Source organism: Chrysochloris asiatica, unplaced genomic scaffold (assembly GCF_000296735.1).
Source record: "Chrysochloris asiatica unplaced genomic scaffold, ChrAsi1.0 scaffold00677, whole genome shotgun sequence".
Taxonomy (NCBI): Eukaryota; Metazoa; Chordata; class Mammalia; order Afrosoricida; family Chrysochloridae; genus Chrysochloris; species Chrysochloris asiatica.
This window is the reverse complement of record NW_006409195.1, coordinates 60,236-80,146: the sequence shown is the minus strand read 5'-3', so window position 1 is coordinate 80,146 and position 19,911 is coordinate 60,236. Positions and strand designations below refer to the sequence as shown.

The 19,911-nt window shown below is 37.2% G+C and overlaps 1 protein-coding gene across 1 annotated transcript in view; it reads left to right on the top strand.

Annotated features, from left to right (window-relative positions):
* MAN1A2 (mannosidase, alpha, class 1A, member 2) overlaps positions 1–19,911 on the top strand; it is a gene marked incomplete at its 3' end in the record, with an annotated part of 132,907 nt that overhangs the window by 67,465 nt on the left and 45,531 nt on the right. The window contains exons 5-6 of the mRNA XM_006877930.1: positions 4,034–4,128; positions 17,779–17,902. Of these exons, the coding sequence (XP_006877992.1) occupies positions 4,034–4,128; positions 17,779–17,902 (219 nt within the window). The remainder of the gene's footprint in view (positions 1–4,033; positions 4,129–17,778; positions 17,903–19,911) is intronic.

The window sequence follows — 19,911 nt, the reverse complement described above, 5'->3', positions numbered from 1 at the left end:
CTTAGCTAGAGAAGAGTTTTGAAAGTGTTAAGTGTAGTTTTCCATTCTCTGTAATATACATGAAGTATGCTGAAAGGGTATTGGAATAGGTGTTGAGTATACTTGCTACATTAATAATGAAATGAAAATAAAAAAGCAGAAACAAAACAAAACAAACCTATTGCTATCTTGTCCATTCTAACCCATAGTGACCCAATAGGACCCCATAGGCTTTCTAAGGTTATAAATCTTTATGGAAGCAAACTGCCACATCTTTCTCAGCGCAGCTGGTGGGTTTTAGCAGCAGTTAACTGTTCTGCCACCAGGGTTCCTAAAAATGACAATTTTTTGTTGTTAAGTGCTGTTGAGTCGTTTCCAACTCATAGTGACCCTATATTAAGTTTTGGAGGAGTGACTGGTAAATTTGCACGGCCAACCTTGTGGTTCAAACCACTGTTATTGTCCAGTGCTTATCCTAAAGCTCCACAATACATATACCCATTGATCTTACAATTCTACTACTAGAATTTATTTTGGAAAATGACAATATGGTGTCAGTTCACCAATATATCAGAAATTTGATAGCTTCTCTGTTAACAATATGAGAAAATGTTGTTGTTGTTATGTGCCGTGGAGTCGCTTCCGACTCATAGCGACCCTGTACAGGGTTTCCAAGGTTGTAAATCTTTACGGGAGCAGAATGTCTCATCTTTCTCCCACGGAACAGCTGGCAGTTTTGAACTGCTGACTTTGAGGTTCGCAGCCCGATTCGTAACCACTAAACTACCAGAGCTCCTTAACAAAGAAGCTATCAAACTTCTGATATATTGGTGAACTGACAATATGAACTGACACCATATTGTCATTCATAAATTGCTGGTAGGGGTATAAATGAATCAAACATAGATATGAGGACAGGTTGGTGGTAGCTATCCAAATGTACAAATATATGTATCCACTGATGTAACGATTCCACTTATGGAATTTGTTTCACATATCTATATAACCCAGGGTTGACTCTTAGACCATGCTCCTCATTCATAGCTACTACCAGCTATCAGTGGAGGCTTGTATATGTCTGTGATGGTCAACAGATTTCAGTGAAGCTTCAAATTAAAATGGACAGGAAGTAAGGCCTGGCCACCCATTCTGAAATTCAGCCAATTAAAACTCTTTGTGGATCATGACAGTCTGATGGTCAACAATTATGTGGGTGGTGCAGGACTGGGCAACAGTTCATTTTGTTTGTTAATGGGGTTGCCATGAGGTAGAGGCCAATTAGAAGGCAGCTAACAGTAACAACTGGTGTGGCACTGTGGGTTAATGCGCCACACTGCAAAGCCTTTTGAACTGCAAGGTCGGTGGTTTAAGCTCACCAGCTGCTCTTTGGAAACCCTAGACAGGGTCCCTATGGGTCGGAATCAACTCGACGGCACTTAACAAAAACAACAACAATGGTAACAACATAATTTTTTGAAACAAAATACATGTTGATCATTAGGGAACTGAATAAATTATGATATATTCTTACATGTAAGGAGAAATTCTGCAGCCACTTAAAGAATATAAAGGTCACCTTTTGTGTACTAATTTGGAAAGATACAGATAAAAATAAGTGAAAAAAGCATGTTAGGATAGAAGGTATGACATTCTTTGTGAGGGAGAGACAGACAAAATGACTGTGTGAGGGAGATCAGGAAATGACGTTAGGAACCATGAAATTAATCTAGTAAACATTATGTACTGGATAGTCAAGAAATTGTTAAGTACCATAGAGGCAATTCCAACTCATATTGACCCTGAATAGGTTATCTGAGAAGCAGCTGGTGACCTTGAACTGCTGACCTTGTGGTTCAAACCAATCTTGCAGTCCAGCACGTGGATTTGTAGATGATTGCAGGGCATGACTAAAAAGTGCTGTTTTTGTGTTAATGTACAGTATGATACCACTTGAATTTTATCTTATCTGCCTTCATTGTATGCTAGAAACAAGAGTTTAGTCCCTTGCCTGATAAGTCATTAACAAAAATGTTTTTCCAGTCATTGGATCCCGGTTTACTCTTTTGGCAAAATCTTTTGATGCACATAAGCATCTAATTTTTAGGAGTCCCAGTCATCTGTTTTGTCTTCTGCTGTTGTATGAGTTTTTAGTAATGTTTGATAGTGTATTTACACCATGTATTAGAGCCCCTAAGTTTGTCCCTATTTTTCCATTTATGATCTTTATATTCTAGGTCTTATATTTAGGTCTTTAATCCACGTTGAGGTTGTTTTTGTATATGGTGTGAAATATAGGTTTCATATCATTCTTCTGCAAATGGATTTCCAGTTTTGCCACCACCATTTGTTGAAGACACTTCCCCATTTCATGTGTTCTAGCCCTTTGTCAGTGACCACTGCCTGTAAGGGGATGAATTTACTTCTGGGTTCCTAATTCTGTTCTATTGATCTGTGTATTTTTCATTGTACCAATACCAGGCTGTTTTTATGATCAAGGAGTGAGAGGCGTCCAACTTTGTTCTTCTTAAGCATTGTTTTGCTTCTGCAAGGTCTCTTTCCTTTACTTATAAAGTTAGTGATGATGTTTTCATATTTTTAAAGAATGATGTTAAAATCTGGATTGAGATTGCATTTTATCTGTAGGTTGCTTTGGACAATGTTGACAGTTCCACAATGTGAATTCTTCCTGTATATGAGCATGTTATATTATTCCATTTTTGTAAGTCTTTCCTGGTTTCTTGTTTTAGCGTTCTGTAGTTTTCTTTGTATAGGTTTTTGGTTTCTCTAGTAGGATTTCTTCCTAAGTATTTCATATTTTGGGTGACTATTGTAATTGTATTGTTTTTCTAATTTCCTTTTAGAACTGTCTTCATTAATGTATAGGAATCCAACTGATCTTTGTATATTGGTCTTGTACCGTACTATCTTTCTGAATCTTTCAATAAGATTCAGTATATTTTTTGAGGAGTCTTTGGGATTTTCCATGTATAGGATCATATCTCTGCAAATTTAGAGTTTTTCGTCTTTGCTGCGAATTTCAGTATCTTTAATTTCCTTTTCTTACCTTATAGCTCTGGCTAAGACTTCCAACACAGTATTGGATAAGAGTGGTGATAAAGGACACCCTCATCTGGTTCCTGTTCACAAAGAAAATGCTTTCAGTTTCTCTCCATTGAGGGCAATGTTTACTGTTGGTTTTGTATATATGCTCTTAATTATGTTGAAACACAGACACAGGTATGATTCTGCAATGCTGATTCTTGTCTTTGAATCCACTCTAAAAAGCTCAGTCCGTTCACTGGCTCATATCACTAATTTTTTTGCCATGTCTGCTCAGCTCTCTCTTCTAGTAAACTTTCAGGCTACTTCTCTATCCATTCATCTGAAGCTCAGAGTTCTAGGACTAGCATCTGCATCTGTTTTATTTGGTTATCTGTACCTTTTTTGTAGAGGGTTTGAACAGGCTTTCAGCCTAGTTTACCATCTTTTTGCTTCTCCCAATACTTGTTAAATATTGATGAAAAATGTGTACACATAAATATGGTTACAGTAATCCTAGGATGTTCATTTAAATTAGGTCATATCACTTTCTTTTATCTTTGAACTAAGTTTATATCCTTTGGCTGAAAATTCTAAGCTGGCTTAGTGTTTCTTCGTAGTTTATTCCCCCAGGTGAAAATAAAAATATCAGACTCAAACCATATTCTTCACTTTCAGTTACATTGTAGGTTCAGGCTTTTGTACCTTGTGTAGCGTAACTTGGTATCCAGGTGGCGCCGTAGAATCAGCACTGGACTGTGAATTACAAGGACGGCTGTTCAAACCCACTAGCTGCTGCTGTTGTTGTTGTTGAATGCTGTTAGAGTTGGTTCCAACTCAAAGCGAACCTGTATGGGGTTTCCAATGAGCAGCTGGTGGGTTTAAACTGCTGGCATTGTGGTTCACAGTCCAGTTGTGATCCTACAGAGCCACACCAGGAGTACATATAATTACAAATATTTATGTTTTATAATTATGAATTACTATAATTATGAACATTCTTGTTCTTCCCTAGATATTCAAGATCAAAGCAGTACAACTGGCTGAGAAACTCCTTCCTGCCTTTAACACACCTACTGGAATTCCCTGGGCAATGGTGAATCTAAAAAGGTAAATTGCATTTTATGTGGGTATTCCTATTCGAGAAGAAATAGATTAACTGCTTCTTGACATTTTTATCATTAGAAATTTCTAATAAGTTCTCCATATTATATATTTTTTTGGAACTCTGGTGTGGAGCTGCGGGTTAAAGTGCTGGATTCCAAGGTTGATTTGAACTGCAGGGTCAGTGGTTCAAGCTCACCAGCCACTCTTTGGAAGCCTTATACAGAGTTGCTATGAGTTGCAACTGACCCAACAGCACTTAACAGCAACAGCAACAATTATACTTTTTAGACCTAAATTGTTCCTTTCCGCATATATTCAGAAACAGGTTTCTTTAAACTATTTTCTGATTTTTGAAAGTATGTCCTTTACTTTTAACCTTTCCATCAATTATGTCTCTAAGCTTAGATTTCTCTTCTTTACCTGTGTGGTTTTAAAATGTCTTTTTTTTTTTTTTATTTGCTTATTCATTTCCACTTAGTGCTATATTGGGTTTAAAGCACTTTTTTATTTTTTGTCTTTAACACCTTCTGCTGATCTTTCTATATCAAAATAGAAAACAGTATGCCTAAAAATCAGGATTCTCTATTGCTTAGTATTGTATTAGTGATAAAGGAAGACAAATTTCAGGATGTTGACAGTGCAGTGCTTATGATAGAACCTACACATTGAAATTCAAAGTGAACTTTAAAAATAATACTTTGCCATCTATTTCAGTCTAATAAAAACTTTAACACTTCTCACTTAGAAATAAATGAAATATTTTCTTTGGACAACTTTAGAAATCATTCATAGGTACATGCTTAAAATTTCAATACTGCCAAACATTTTAACTCACATTTAAATAATTTATGCTTACTGAAATTGTTGCTGCTCATTTCTTCCTATAAGTTTAGTATTCATTTTAGTAGTGGCACTTGAAAAGTACATGAAACTTTGTTATTCTCCTCACAGATTCTTTGAATCAAAGTTCTCCTTGAATCACAAAGTTGGAACACTTTTTTTGCTGCCAAAGATAAGATTCTGTGACAACTATTTTTTTTTTAAAAAACATCAAAACAATATATTTTTGATAGTTCTTTCAAATGGACAACGTTATAATAGAGTTAGTTTACATTGAGAAGTCAACATTTATTATAGAACATTAAATCTAACTTTACTATTCTCTTATGTACTGCAGTAATGATGGAGGTGTGCTGTAGAGTCGGTTCTGACACATAGCGACCCTGCATAGGTTTTCTGAGACTGTAAATCATAACAGGAGCAGAAAGTCTCATCTTTATCTTGCGGAACAGCTGGTAGTTTCGAACTGCTGACCTTGAAGTTATTAACAGCCCAATTTGTAACCACTATGTTACCAGAGCTCCTTCTTATGTATTGTGTGTAATGTAAATGATGTCCAGTGAGCGAAAGTGCTTGCTGGAGTTTCAGAGTAACCTTCACAAAAACACATGACCAAGCGATGTCCACATAAATGTTCATTTTAAGAAACTATAGCTCATGTCACTGTATGTAATTAAAACTTAATTCTGATATGAAGAAAGCCTGGGGAACATATTTTTTTGTTTTGTCTAAATACAGTAAAAGAACTGAAAATGCAACTTAACATTGCAAGACTTCAAATTTAGTTGGTGATTAAAATAGAAAGGATTTCAAGGACTGTGCCCCAAGTCTTTTGTTTCATTTTCATGCATCTTCTTTTTTTTTTTTTTTTTTAATGTTTTATTGTGAATTATGTGATAGTTCACATGGGAGAACATGAGCTTTACATTCATCCTATCTTATATTATTTCATTGCCATGGTTACAATCCCTCTACGCATCATCAACCAACCAAAGGGTATACTCTGCAAGTCTGCCCCCCGGTTGTAGCACATAGCCCCTCTCCCTCTCTGGGTCTAGAGTCCCCAGCCGCTCCATCTCACCATGTCATCGTCTCTGCCTCCATTACTGGCGTCACTGTTTCTCTGGGTAGGGTCCTGCACTCTGCTCGTCTCCCATTATGGTCCCAGGGTCCTCCGTTCCTGGACTGCAAAGTCAATCACTCCCCTCTTTTTGCTGCAAAACGTCTACCTTTACCTTTCCAACCCTCACAGTCAGTCCTGGTAACAATTATTTACTATTGTATCACATGAGTGCTATCCATATCTCCTTTCATCAGCCCCGCCCAGACAGATTGGGTACTACTCAGTGGAGATACTACCTTCCTCTGTGCCCTCTGGATCTAGGCTCCTTCTTGAAAGCTCGTAAGCCTTTGTAGCGCCTCTCATTTTGGGTAGCCACTGTCCAAGTTGCCCATCCCTGCCTACTCTGTGTATGGAGGAGAGTGGGAGTGATCCTCGCTGTAAAGATGTGTTCCCTCTTTTGAGCTACTGCATCCATAGGTGTAGGTCAGGTTCATCAAATTGTATCAGATTACTCTTTTTTTCCTCTTCTTTCTTCTAGTTGATTTCTGATCATCCAGTCATTGAAGCCAGGTCAAGTGGGTATTATCTGCAAGTGTGGGTGTTCTTGTGCATATGCCCTTTCTTCTTATCAGCTGGATGCTTCACTGTCCACTCTAGTCCTCTTTGGCTATGTCACTCACTCTGGGCCCAAGAGTCCTCAGGTCAATGCCAAACTGCAGGCCAACCAAGTCTCCACCCAGGTTCACAGGAGTCTATTGAATGTTGTAGGACTTAGCTCGCAGTTTCATTGCTGTTTTTCCCTCACTTCCCCTTATTGGTGATGAATGTGGTCACCAATCAGAGCGCATGCTTGCTCGTGTATTCCCATTGCGTTTTAGTCTTGGAAGGGGGTTTGCCCTGAGGGGATCCAACCACTTGCCTTGTTGTCTCCTGGGTGAGCAACTTGCTTGTTCTTGTAGTAATCAGTCGGAACTGCTGTTACTGGTTGTTTTTTTTTTTTTGTATTTTTCCTGTCAGTTTTTCTTTCAAGAAGTATCTTCTGTTCTTCTAGCCACTCCAGGTTGGTCTGCTTGTCCTTTCCAGTGGAAATTTCCCACCTCAGAAGATTCTGGGTGCAGTTTAGGATTCTACCTATGGTCTTACGTAATGCAGAGGGTCCCCAGGAAGCCTCCTTCAGTGGGCACGCTGTAGACCCATTTTTGGTATTCCAGTCAGTTATAGGCAGAAGATGGACTTACAAGCTTTCTATGGTGATATTTCTGGCTATTCCTTTCTCTTGCCCTCAAGTGTTTATTTTGTAATGGTATGCAAGGGAAGCCAAGATTCAAAAGACAGCCAAGCATCTTAACATTATTTCCCCCATTTGCCCATTCCAGCCATGTCTCAATCCCTGTATCCCTGAGCCCTGCTGTTCCAAGGTTGTGCGTACATCATTATTTACCTCTTTCCCACTTAGCCCATGCAAACCTGCCTAACTGTTTTCCCATCCACCTTGTTCTTCCATTCCCCTCCCCATTCTTGTGTATTGCCCCCCTCCCTAGCACCCAAACTGTCCTGTGTCTATTCCCTACCCCGTGCTCCACCTTCCCCTTCCTCCCCTCACTCCATCCCCCACATCCTGATAACCAGCAAAGAATCCCCTCCACCCCTTTAGTATGGGTCGTTTTCTTAGTGTTTTACATTAGTGGTCCTATGTAGTATTTCTCCTTTTGTGACTGACTAATTTCACTCAACATAATGTCCTCATGTTTCATCCATGTTATGCGGTGGTTTGCAGCTTCCTTGTTATTCTTCAAGGCAGCATAATATTCCGTTGTGTGTATGTGCCACAGTTTGTTTATCTATTCTTCATTTGATGGGCACTTTGGCTGTCTTCATCTTTTTGCTATTATAAATAGTGCTGCTATGAACATTGGTGTGCATATATATCTACTCGTGTTATGGCTCGTATTTCTTGTGGGTAAATACCAAGTAAAGGAATTACTGGATCATAAGGTATTTCTATTTACAACCTTCTGAGGAAGCGCCATACTGCTTTCCAGAGAGGTTGGACCATTTTGCAATCTCAGCAGTCTCTCCACATCCCTGTCAGCATTTATTGTCCTCTACTTTTTTGATCTTTGCTGTTATTGCTGATGTGAGATGATATCTCATTGTTGTTTTGATTCGCATCTCTCTGGTGGCTAGTGATCGTGAACATTTCTTCATGTGTTTGTTGATAAAGCAGCTTCTTTGTACATACCCATACAAATACATACTATATTTCCCTTCACATATCATATGTTTAGCTTTTTATTTATTTATTTTTTAGCATTGTCTGTGGCTTGGGTCTGCTTGTTTTCACCACATAGACTGTCCTCCAGTCCTGCTGCTTGTTGCCAGTGTCAACAACATAACATTGCTCTGCTGTCAGTTATCCTCTGTAGGAGCGAGCGTAAGGTACACAGAAATAAAGCATGTAGATTCGGGCCTTCAAAATGTTGGTGGAAAGATGGAATTAAAAGGTAATTGAATTTTTCCGCAGTCATTTTGAAGCCTCCACATACTGAGTGGAACTTTTTAATGTTTGTTTCTATGCTTGTTTTTCTGTTGAGGTGTTCATGTTTTTTGTTTTGACTTTTGTGTTCAGTGCTTGTTTTTCTACAGCTTGGTTTTCCATGAGGAAAATATTCTTAGAAATGCTCATAGAAATGCTCTTACAGGCCATCTGATAAATTCTAAAGCAGTCTTTGTGATAACTGCATAGTGGTATTAGAGTTATCTGACTTCCTGAAACAAAGCAGGGAATATTCTTTCTTCCTTTGGTTCATGAATGAATTTTTGTAACATTGTTAAATCTTCCTTAAATGTTTGATAGATTCACTTATTAAATTATCTGAGCCCCAAATGTTCTTTGTTGTAAGGCTTTTGATAATCAATTAATATTTTCTAATACATGGGGCTTTTTTAAAGTTTGTATAAAAATTCCATTATCTATTAATTCCTTGTTTTTCATGAACATTCAAATTTTAAATTATACTTTGTTCCAGTTTGGCAAATTGTATATTTAAGCAACTTTTGACTCTATCAGTGATATCAAATTTGGTATAAAGTTATTTTATGCCTTTCATGTTTCTATCATCTTTACAAAACAGCAACCCTTTATTATACTGACCTTTGACTTTGCTGATCTTCTATAGTATGTTCTTCTCATTTTGTTTTCTTCTACATTCATTTGGCTTATTTATAAGGCTGTTTGTTTTCTGACTTGTTGAGGTGCTTAGTTCATTTATTTTAATACTTCTTTCTTTTCTAATACATGCATTTGAAGCTATATATTTTTCTCTAGCGGAATATGATGGCTCCTATGGTAAGTACTGAACTGCGAATCACAAGGTCCATAGTTCGAACCTGCCAGCTTCTCCTTAGAAGAAAGATGAGGCTTTTGGCTCCCACAAAGAGTTAAAAGTCCAGTACTGTGAGCTGGAACTGACTCATGACACTTAAGAACAACCACAGATTTTTCTCTAATTGTATCCCACAAGCTTGGATATATAGCATTTTGTTATCATTCACTTTGTAATTTTGTATCTTCCAGTGCAATTTCTTTTAATCCACAGGTTAATCTGAAGAAAATTGTTTAAATAGTGAACTTTAGAGATTTTTCACCTTTTAAAAAATTACTCACATCTTTTCAAATTGCATCTTGATCAGAGACTAGGATTTTAATTCTTTGAGACTTATTTAGACTCACTCTGTTGCTCAGTATATATACAAAAGTTATAACAATTTCTACATGGCTTGAAAAAATTGTGCTTTTTGTAGGGTTTGGACCCAATATTCTATATGTGTCCCTTAAAGTCAAATTTGTTAAGTTGCTGTTCCAATCTTACATATCCCTGCATTTAAAAAAAAAAAAAAGGTCTGCTAGTACTCTCAGCTAAGGAGCTCTGGTAGCGTAGTGGTTACGAATTGGGCTGCGAACCTTAAGGTCAGCGGTTCAAAACTACCAGCCGCTCTGCGGGAGAAAGATGAGGCTTTCTACTCCCGTAAAGATTTACACCCTTGGAAACCCTGTACAGGGTCGCTATGGGTCGGAACCGACTCGACGGCACTTAACAACAACAACAACAAAGTACTCTCAGCTAATGACAGTAGAATGGTAGACTCTCTATGTGGTATGTGATTTATCTATTTCTCCTGTCCTCTATATTCAGTTGTGCTTTGTATATTTGTGGTTATGTTGCCATGTATATACATATATGTTGTTGTTGTTATTAAGTACTGTGGAGTCAGTTCCGACTTACAGTGACCATGCACAGGGTTTCCGAGGCTGCAAATCTTTACGGAAGCAGAAAGCCTCATCTTTCTCTTGTGGAAAAGCTGATAGTTTCGAACTGCCAACCTTGAGGTTAGCAGCCTGATTCGTAACCACTACGCTACCAGAGATATATAGGCTTGCTTAATCTTCTTGGAAATTTAAACTCTATCATTATTTATAGTAGTACTATTTGTCTTACTTTTCTTGATGTTTATATAGTTATAGTGGTTTAGTTTTAATTGGTTTTTATATGGTGTATCTTATTGCATTTTTTTTGCCTTGCACATACTGGTTCCCTTAAAGACTGTCTCTGGATCCCAAGGAACTGCTAGAATATTGGGATAAGTATTCCATTTAGTTGCAACGACATACCATGCATAGGTGTATGTCCATTTAGCCTGTTCAGTTCACACATATGAGTCATATAAATGATGTTGGCAACAGTGAAAGCTGTTTTAATTGCAGACAACAGACAACATACAACAGGAAAAGTTACATGATGAACTGTCCCCTCTGGCTTTAACGCTGTCCAGCTGGACAATGAAAAACATTCATGCATTTCCCCCTCGCTTTGCCTTGACCAATGGGTCAAGGACCCAGAGAACCTCTTCCCATCCAGTTTTGTATCTAGGAATGACATATTTCACTGCATGTTGTTGTTGTTGTTAGGTGCCATTGAGTCAGTACCAATTTTTAGCGACCCTGTGCACAATAGAACAAAACACTGCTTGATCCTGGGGGCCAATCTCACTATTGTTGCCACACTTGAGCTCATTGATGCTGCCACTTTGCCAGTCCATATCGCTGGGGGTCTTCCTCTTTTTCTCTGACCCTCCACCTTACCAAACATGGTATCCTTCTCCAGTGACTGGTCCCTCCTGACAATATGTCCGAAGTATAAGAAACGAAGTTTGGCCATCCTAGCCTCTATAAGGAGCACTCTGGCTGCCCTTCTTCAAACACAGATCTGTTGGGTCTTTTGGCAGCCCATGGCACTTTCAGTATTCTCCTCAAACACAATAACTCAAAAGCATCAATTCTTCTGTGGTCTTCCTTATTTACTGTCCAGCTTTCACATGCATATTAGGTTATTGAAAATACCATGGGTAGGTCAGGAGCACGTTAGTCCTCAAGCTGACATCTTTGTTCTTCAACGTTTTAAAAAGGTTTGTGCAGCAGATTTGCCTAATGCAGTACGTTGTTTGATTTCTTGACCACTGCTTTCATGTTGTTGTTATGTGCCATGGAGTCTGTTCCGACTCACAGCGACCCTGCACAGGGTTTCCAAGGCTGTAAATCTTCACGGGAGCAGAAAGCCTCATCTTTCTCCCATGGAACAGCTGGTAGTTTCAAACTGCTGACCTTGCGGCTCACAGCCCGATTTGTAACCACTACGCTACCAGAGCACCTTGCTACTTCCATAGCGTACTGCAAGATTTTCTGCTGACTTTCAGAAGAGGAGTACAGTTGGACATGTGGACAGCAGTCCAGAATTGCATGTCTTTAGCCCTGCATGTTTTGATAAACCATTAAGCTTTAGAGAGAGAGGTGCAGTGGTTTGTTCTGAATAAAGGTGGGGAATAAAGGTGGGGAATAAAGGGGAAAAGAGACTAACAATAGCTGTTTGGATCATCCAAAGGATTACCTCCTCTCATTTTTCTCATCAGTCTTTTTTTAGATTTGTACATGGTTCCTGTAAATAGCATATAATAGGATTAAAAAAAAAAATCAAGCATCTTCTCCATTGGGACACATTGTCAATTGATATATACTATAATTATTGATATATATGGGTTTAAATATTATCTCACTTTATTTAGAGCTTTCTGCAATTAATCCCACTTGTTCTAATTTTACTGTCTTTTCCTTTCTTACCTTTTTTGGATTAAACATTTTCTTTCTTTTTTTCCCTCTATTGCTTTGGGTGGGAGTACATTGGCTCTGTAAGATAAACACTGGACTGTGAACCACAACGTTAGCGATTTGAGCCTATGGGAGAAAGATGAGGGTTTCTGTTCCCACAGAGATTTACAGACTTGGAAACCTTATACAGGGTCGCTGTGAGTTGTTGCAGAGTTGTGTGTACAGCAATATCTATCTCTGTCCCCTTTAGCCTTTGCATTCCTCCCTGTTTTACCTGTCATCATACTTCTGCCAAACTCTGTCTTGTATATTGCCTTCCCCATCACCCGAATTATTCTAGTCTGTAAATTAATCTTCCTTCCCTCCCACCCCTGGTAACCATCAAGACATGTTTCTTTTAGCACGAAAAACTTTTCTTGAGTTTTTACGATAGTGTTCTTATACAATATTTGCCCTTTTGTGATTGACTGATTTCAATCAGCATAATGTCCTCCAGGTTCATTCTCTTAGGAGGTGTTTTACAGATTCATCATTTTTCTTCTCTACTCCGTAGTAGTCCATTGTTTGTATGTTCCAAAGATTGTTTATCCATTCTTCCATTGATGGGCATTTAAGTTATCTCCATCTTTTTGCTATTGTGAACACTGCTGCAATGAACAGGGGTTAGTACATATTTTTACCCATGTATCTACTTCCAAATTACTATTATTTGTTACTGCTGTTGCTGGATTTTTTTTTTTTTTTTTAATGTTACTGACATTTACCATTGTTTTCCTTTATTCTTGCCTATCCATCAGTGTCTTTCCTTGCCTTGCTGACGTCTCTATATTGTGTATTTCCTTTCTATTCACCAGAATTAGCTCTACTATCTAGTTAGTTCTCCTTCCTCCCTCTCTACGCCTTCCTAGTAACCACCAAAGAATGTTTCTTTCTGTAAGTAAACCTGTTCTTAACTTTTTATATTGGTGGTCTCATACAGTATTTACCCTTTTGTTCATTCAGCATCATGTCCTTAAGAGTCATTCATGTTGTGAGATGTTGTGGTGATCCATGATTATTATTTATTGTTGCATAGTCTGCCATTGTGGCTTCCTGGTGTGGTGCTGTGGGTTAATACACTAGACTGCAAAGTTGACTTGAACTGCAAGGTCGGCTGTTCAAGCTCGCCAGCTGCTCCTTGGACACTCTATACAGGGTTACTATGGTGACTCAAAGGTACTTAACAACAACAAGCAACAGTCTGCCATTGTATATAGTACTACAATTTATTTATCCATTAGTGTGTTGATGGACATTTACGTTGTTTCTTTCATTTTGCTGTTGTGAATAGTGCTGTGATGAACTGGAGTGTGCATCTGTGTCACCCTGTTACTGCTCTTACTCTCTAATAGGATAGGACTGCTGGATTGTATAGTATTTCTGTTTTCAGTTTTGTAAAGTATTGCCTTACCATTTTCAACTGGGCCAGAGTATTTCATGAAGCTTCCCACATGCAGTTTTCTGTGAGGCTCAACTTCTATTTCGATACTGAATTTCGTTTCATTCCTTGTTCTTTTGCCAACTACATCAGTCATACCAGTATGTATCAAAATTTGCCTGGTACAAGTGCTTATGGACATGTAATTTGTATGCAGTTACCACATTGAGTGCTGAGAATGTTGTGGTGAAAAAAACAGGTACGATTTCTGGTTTAAATATTGCATTTATCCAAGAGGATTTAATGTAGTGTGGTGATTGTTTATCATTGCTTAAAAGGGTAGGAACTAGGTAAACCTTCAGGCTTTTAATTCAAATATCAGAAGGGCCCTTCTTTAGGAGTAAGGGTAAGACTGAAATGGTTGGTCCACAACAAAGCTTAAAACCAAGGTAATGTGCTTGTACTCTCCTTGTGTCCAGAAGGTACCCACTATTCTTAGGAGAATACATCATCAGAAGCCTAATATATATATATATATATATATATATATATAAAAGTTTGGCCTTCAATAGTAGAGGAAAAGACATGGTAAAATAAAAACAACAAAGCCACATTGTAGCTGCATAAATAATAAGGTGTGCACAAAATTATTCACTGCAAAAGTTTTCACATTAGCAAAATATATCAAGGAATTAGCAGTAGAGGATTGATTAAATAATGACCTATTTTTATGTATTGTATTTTCACACAAGTACTGTTGATACTTTGGAGTTCTGGTGTGGCACTGTGGGCTAATGCGTCAGACTGCAAAGTTGTTTGAACTGCAAGGTCGATGGTTTAAGCTCAACAGCTGCTCCTTGGAAACTGTATACAGGGCCGCTATGGGTCGGAATCGACTCGATGGCACTTAACAACAACAACTGTTGATATTTGGGGTGGGGAGCTATAGTGTATGGTGCAGTCCTAATCAATAAGGGAAATTGTTTATCTTTGGACCCAGCCTAATAATTGCAGTTATGCCCTCCAGTGTTTGAGATAACTCACAATGCTCTCACAGATTTTCATATACCTTGGTGAAACATTCTGGAGTTTGTGAATCATTGGTATCATGGAATTTTGTATCATTATTTTAGAAGAAAAGAGAGAAAATACTTTATAAATTGATAGCTGAGATTGTTTGATACCTTTAAGAATAAAATATAAAGGACAGAACCATAAATATTTACTGTTTTGTGTGAGAAAGATTAAAGTAAAAATACATGTATTTAGATTACTTACAATGCATAAAAATTTCTTGTATTATTACAAAAGAAACTAATGAAAATAATTATCTGTGGAAACTGGTGCGTGAAGGGAGATGAAAATGGGGTTCAAGAAAGATTTTTGCTGTATGCTATATATATATATTTAAATTATTTTTCATATTTTATTGGATGAAAGATACTGCAACAATATGTATCAATCCATTCCTTCCACAGTGCTCTCTACTAAACTAGGTTCACTAATCTCCAGCAATGGCCACACAGAGCTTGGACACCATATCACAGTTACAGGATTTACTAGGGAAGTTAACAGGATATTCTATCAGTTTCTTCTCCCACATTTCCTTACTCATACCCAGCTGGACAAAAACAATGTTCAGGGAGAAGAGATGCCAGATAATTCACTACGCCACAGTTCTGGGATATTAACTTGTTGCCCTCAAGTTGGTTCCAGCTCACAATGACCTTATACACAACAAAACAAAATGCTGACCAGTCCAGTGCCATCCATACAATCATTGTTAAGCTTGAGCCCATTGCTGCTCATACTGTGCCAATCCATCTCATTGGGGGTTGTCCTCTTTTTTGCTGACCTTCCACTTTACCTAGCATGATGCCCTTCTCAAGGGACTGGTCCCTCCTGATAGTACATCCGAAGCATGAGAGAAAGCATGCATACAAAGCTATTGAAAATGCCATGGCTTGGGTCAGGCACACCTTAGTCCTCAAACTAATATCTTTTCTCTTGAACACTTTAAGGAGGTCTTGTGCTGCAGATTTGTCTAATGCAATACATTGTTTGATTTCTTGAAAGCTGCTTCCATGACTATCAATAGTCGGTCCAAACAAAATGAAGACTTTGACAACTCATCTTTGCTGAATGTGCTCTTCCTTTTAAGTTTTCTAACTCCATGTATTTGAATATTTCATTATAATAGTTAACTAATCATCTGGAGCTCCTCTTTGATATGTTTAGCTCAGCTCTTTTACTTTCTCTTTTCTTCTATTTCCTTTCATATTTCTACACTGAAGAGCAGGTTTAAGAGCCTCTTTTGAAATTCATTTTGGTCTTTTCCTTGTTTCATGTTGTCTTAATGGCATTTGCTTTCTTCCTGTAAAACGTTCTTGATGTCATCCCACAACTCTTCTGATCTTCAATAACTAGTGTCTAATGCATCAAATCTGTTCTTGAGATGATCTCTAAATTCAGATAGGATATATGTTCATGGATAAATTTTGGTTCTCATGGACTTGTTTTAATTTTCTTAAGCTTTACTCTGAATCTGCATACGAGCAACTGATGGTCTGTTCTGCAGTCTGCAACTAACCTCGTTTTGGCTGATGGTATAGAGCTCTTCTACTATCTTTTCCTACAGATACAGTTGGTTTGGTTTCTTTCTATGTCATCTGGTAAGGTTCATGTGTATAGTCATTTTTTTTTTTTTTTTTTTTTAAGGTTTTTATTGTGGATTGAGTGAAAGTTTACAGGGCACATCATCAGTTTCACATTCAACCATTCATATGACTTGTTTCATTACATTGATTATAATCCCCTCCATATATCACCAGTTAACAGTGTTTCTCTCTATCCTCTTCAGCTTTTTTTGGGGGAGGGGAACGGGGAAGAACTTGCCTTTTTGGAATTTACTGTCTCGGCTTTTAGGGAAGGTTTTTACATTTATCTGTGGATATCCAGGGCTCATGTATGAGATTACTAACAAGCATAACTGAATAATCAGATGAGGGACAGTTTGCTATGTCTGCTAGGTGGCTATGTATATATTGTTTTGAGTTTAAAATTTTAGTTAGTTTGTTGTTGTTAATCAATGTTGTTGTTATAAGTGCCATTCAATCGGTTCTGACTCATATGGACACTGTTTAGGGTTTATGAGGTGCTACTGGTGGGTTTGAACTGCTGATGTTGTGGTCCAGTGCTTACCCCATAGTACCACACCAGAACTCTGTTTCATAAGAATGTACACAGCAGAAAGACAGCAATTCAGTAGTTTTTACATTTAATGACACTGATTACAGTGTTGGAGTTATGGAACCATTTTTACCCTTCTTTTTTGAGTTGTTTCTTTCCCATTAACATAAAATCACTAATGTCCTGGTCTCATCTTTGGAGTTGCTGTTGTCAATTTAATCCTATGTAGATCATAAAAGAGCATAGTGTTCAAGGTATACATTTTATTTTTCTTGCTAATTAAGGTATTGTTTGGTTTTAAGAAGAATTCAGGGGATATTTTTCATTTAAGTTTTGAAGATTACCTATCTCAGACCAATAGATTCTGGGGTTCATCCAGTCCATTTGGCTCCAGAAATAATGAAGTCCATGAGAATTTGAAATTCTCTTCTGCGATTTTTCCCTTTTGCTGAGGATTCTTATATAGACTCTATGATCAAAATGTTCAGTAATGGTAGTTGGGTACTGTCTTTTGATCTAATGGCAAAGGAGACAGGCACATAGCCTCCTCTCATTGCTGACGTTCCTTATTTCTATATTATGCTAGGCAGATAGATGGCCACTTGCAAACTTTTAAGACTCCGGGCATTACACATCCAGCTAGAAGATAGAATTGAAGCACTAAACATATTATTAGGCTGTTTAGCTAGAATGTCCTATGAAATCATTTGCTAAACCTCAAACCAGGAAACCAAATTCCAGGAGGTTTTTGGTTATAGATAAGTAGTATCAGCTTCTATTATTTTCTTTTTTAAATGGGGATATGTTATCTATTAAAATATTTAAGGAAAATATCATTTAAAAAAGAATAAACTACTTTTAGACACAATAATTTCTAAGAATGATTTTATATTTATGTATGATTTACAAATTGTTTTGGTCTTTTTCAAATCTCTCTCTCTTTCTCTCTCTTTTTTTTTTTTAACCTTTACCTTTATTCAGTGGAGTAGGACGAAATTGGGGCTGGGCATCTGCTGGTAGCAGCATTCTGGCTGAATTTGGTACCCTACATATGGAGTTTGTCCACCTCAGCTACTTGACAGGGAACCCAGTTTACTTCAAAAAGGTTAGTTTCCTTGTTTTTTTTTCTTTGTTTGCAGTTAAAGACTTCTTTAAGACCTAGCAAAATCTTTATTTGCCTTTTTGGAAATATGTTTATCAGGACTGACTTAAAAAAAAAAAAAATCAAATCAAATGCCTTTTCTATTTAGAGTATATTTTAAATATTTGAGAAATTTAAACCATTGTTAGATTTTTTTTAAAAATCCCATTATTATCTTGATAACCAGTATACTTCAGTTCCTTAATAGCTTGGTAAAATAAGAAACAAAAATGGAAAGATTTAAGAATTGGAAAAGAAGCAGAAACACAATAAATGTTTACCAATTTTATTAACCTGAAATAATTCTATTGAACCCTGATGGTCCTGTAGGCTAAGCACTGGACTGCTAACTGTGAGATTGGCAGTTTAAACTCATCAGCTGCTCCTCAGGAGAAAGATGAGGCTTTTACTCCTGTAAAGATTTGCAGCCTTGGAACCCTCCACAGGATTTCTATGAGTTGCAGTTGACTCGATGGCAGTGGGTTTGGACTTTGGTTTTATATTAAAATTGTTAGAAATAATAAGACTTTGATACCATTTTTGAATAAATATGAGGGAGCTTCAAAGAGTCCATAAGTAACATCCTGTTACCTTTTAAATGCATTTTTCCATGAACTTTTTGAAGTCCCATCATATTAAAACATTTTTCTGTACCATATACAAAAGGAAAAAATAATTTTTCAAAAAAGATATACAGTAGCAACAAAGGTGTAAGATTCCTGCAAATAAATTGAACAAAATATGAATCAAAATGCAAACTTCATTAAGTTGAAGAGGATAAAAATAATTAAGGGATATTTTATGTTCAAGTGTATATACACAGTATCATAAAAATCTCAATCATTTTCAAATTAGACTGTAACACCTTTCAGTGCCAGTCGAATATGCAATGGCTTTATATAAAATGAAACTTGACAAGACACTTCTAGAATTTGTATAGATGAGAACCATGAGACATTGCTGAAGAAAACAGGATAGGTGAATTTGTGCTACACAGTTATCAACACTGACAGTGAATTATTGGTACAAGAGACAAATAGACTGATGAACAGAATAGATAGTTCATAAAGATCCATATATATGTGAAAGCTGTGGCAAAGATAACATTGTAGATTACAGCAGGTAACTTCAGGAGCATTAAAGGCTTAAATGTAAAAGGCAAAACATAGAATTTTTTTTTTTTTTAAAACAAAAAGCAAAACATCTAGTACTTTGGGTACAGAAAATATGTTAAAACAGGATATGAAAAATACTACCTGGTAAAGTTTAAAATACACCTAATAATGACAGACACTTATTGTGCTCATGAGGAATCTGTACATGGACCAAGAGGCAGTTGTTCGAACAGAACATGGGAACACTGAAAGGTTTAAAATTAGAAATTGTGTACACAGGGTTGTATTCTTTCACCATACTTATTCAACCTATATGCTAAGCAAATAGTATGAAAAGCTGGGTTATATCTAGAAAAACGTGTCATCAGGATTGGAGGAAGACTCATCAACAACCTGCGATATGCAGATGATATACTTTTGCTTGCTCAAAGTGAAGAGGACTTAAAATACTTGCTGATGAAGATCAAAGTATGGATTGCATTTCAATGTAAAGGAAAAAAAATCCTCACCGCTGGACCAATAAGCAACATTCTTATCAATGGAAAAAAGATTGAAGTTGTCAAAGACTTAATTCTTCTTGGATCGACTATCAACACACAATGGAAGCAGCAGTAAAGAAATCAAAATGACATATTGCATTAGGTAAATCTGCTGCATAAGACCTTTTAAAAGTGTTGAAGAGCAGAGATATCAGCTTGAGGACTAAGGTGCGCCTGACCCAAGCCATGGTATTTTCAGTAACCTCATATGCATGCAAAAGCTGGACATTGAATAAGGAAGACCATAGAAGAATTGATGCTTTTGAGTTATGGTGTTGGAGGAGAATATTGAAAGTGCCATGGGCTGCCAAAAGAACCA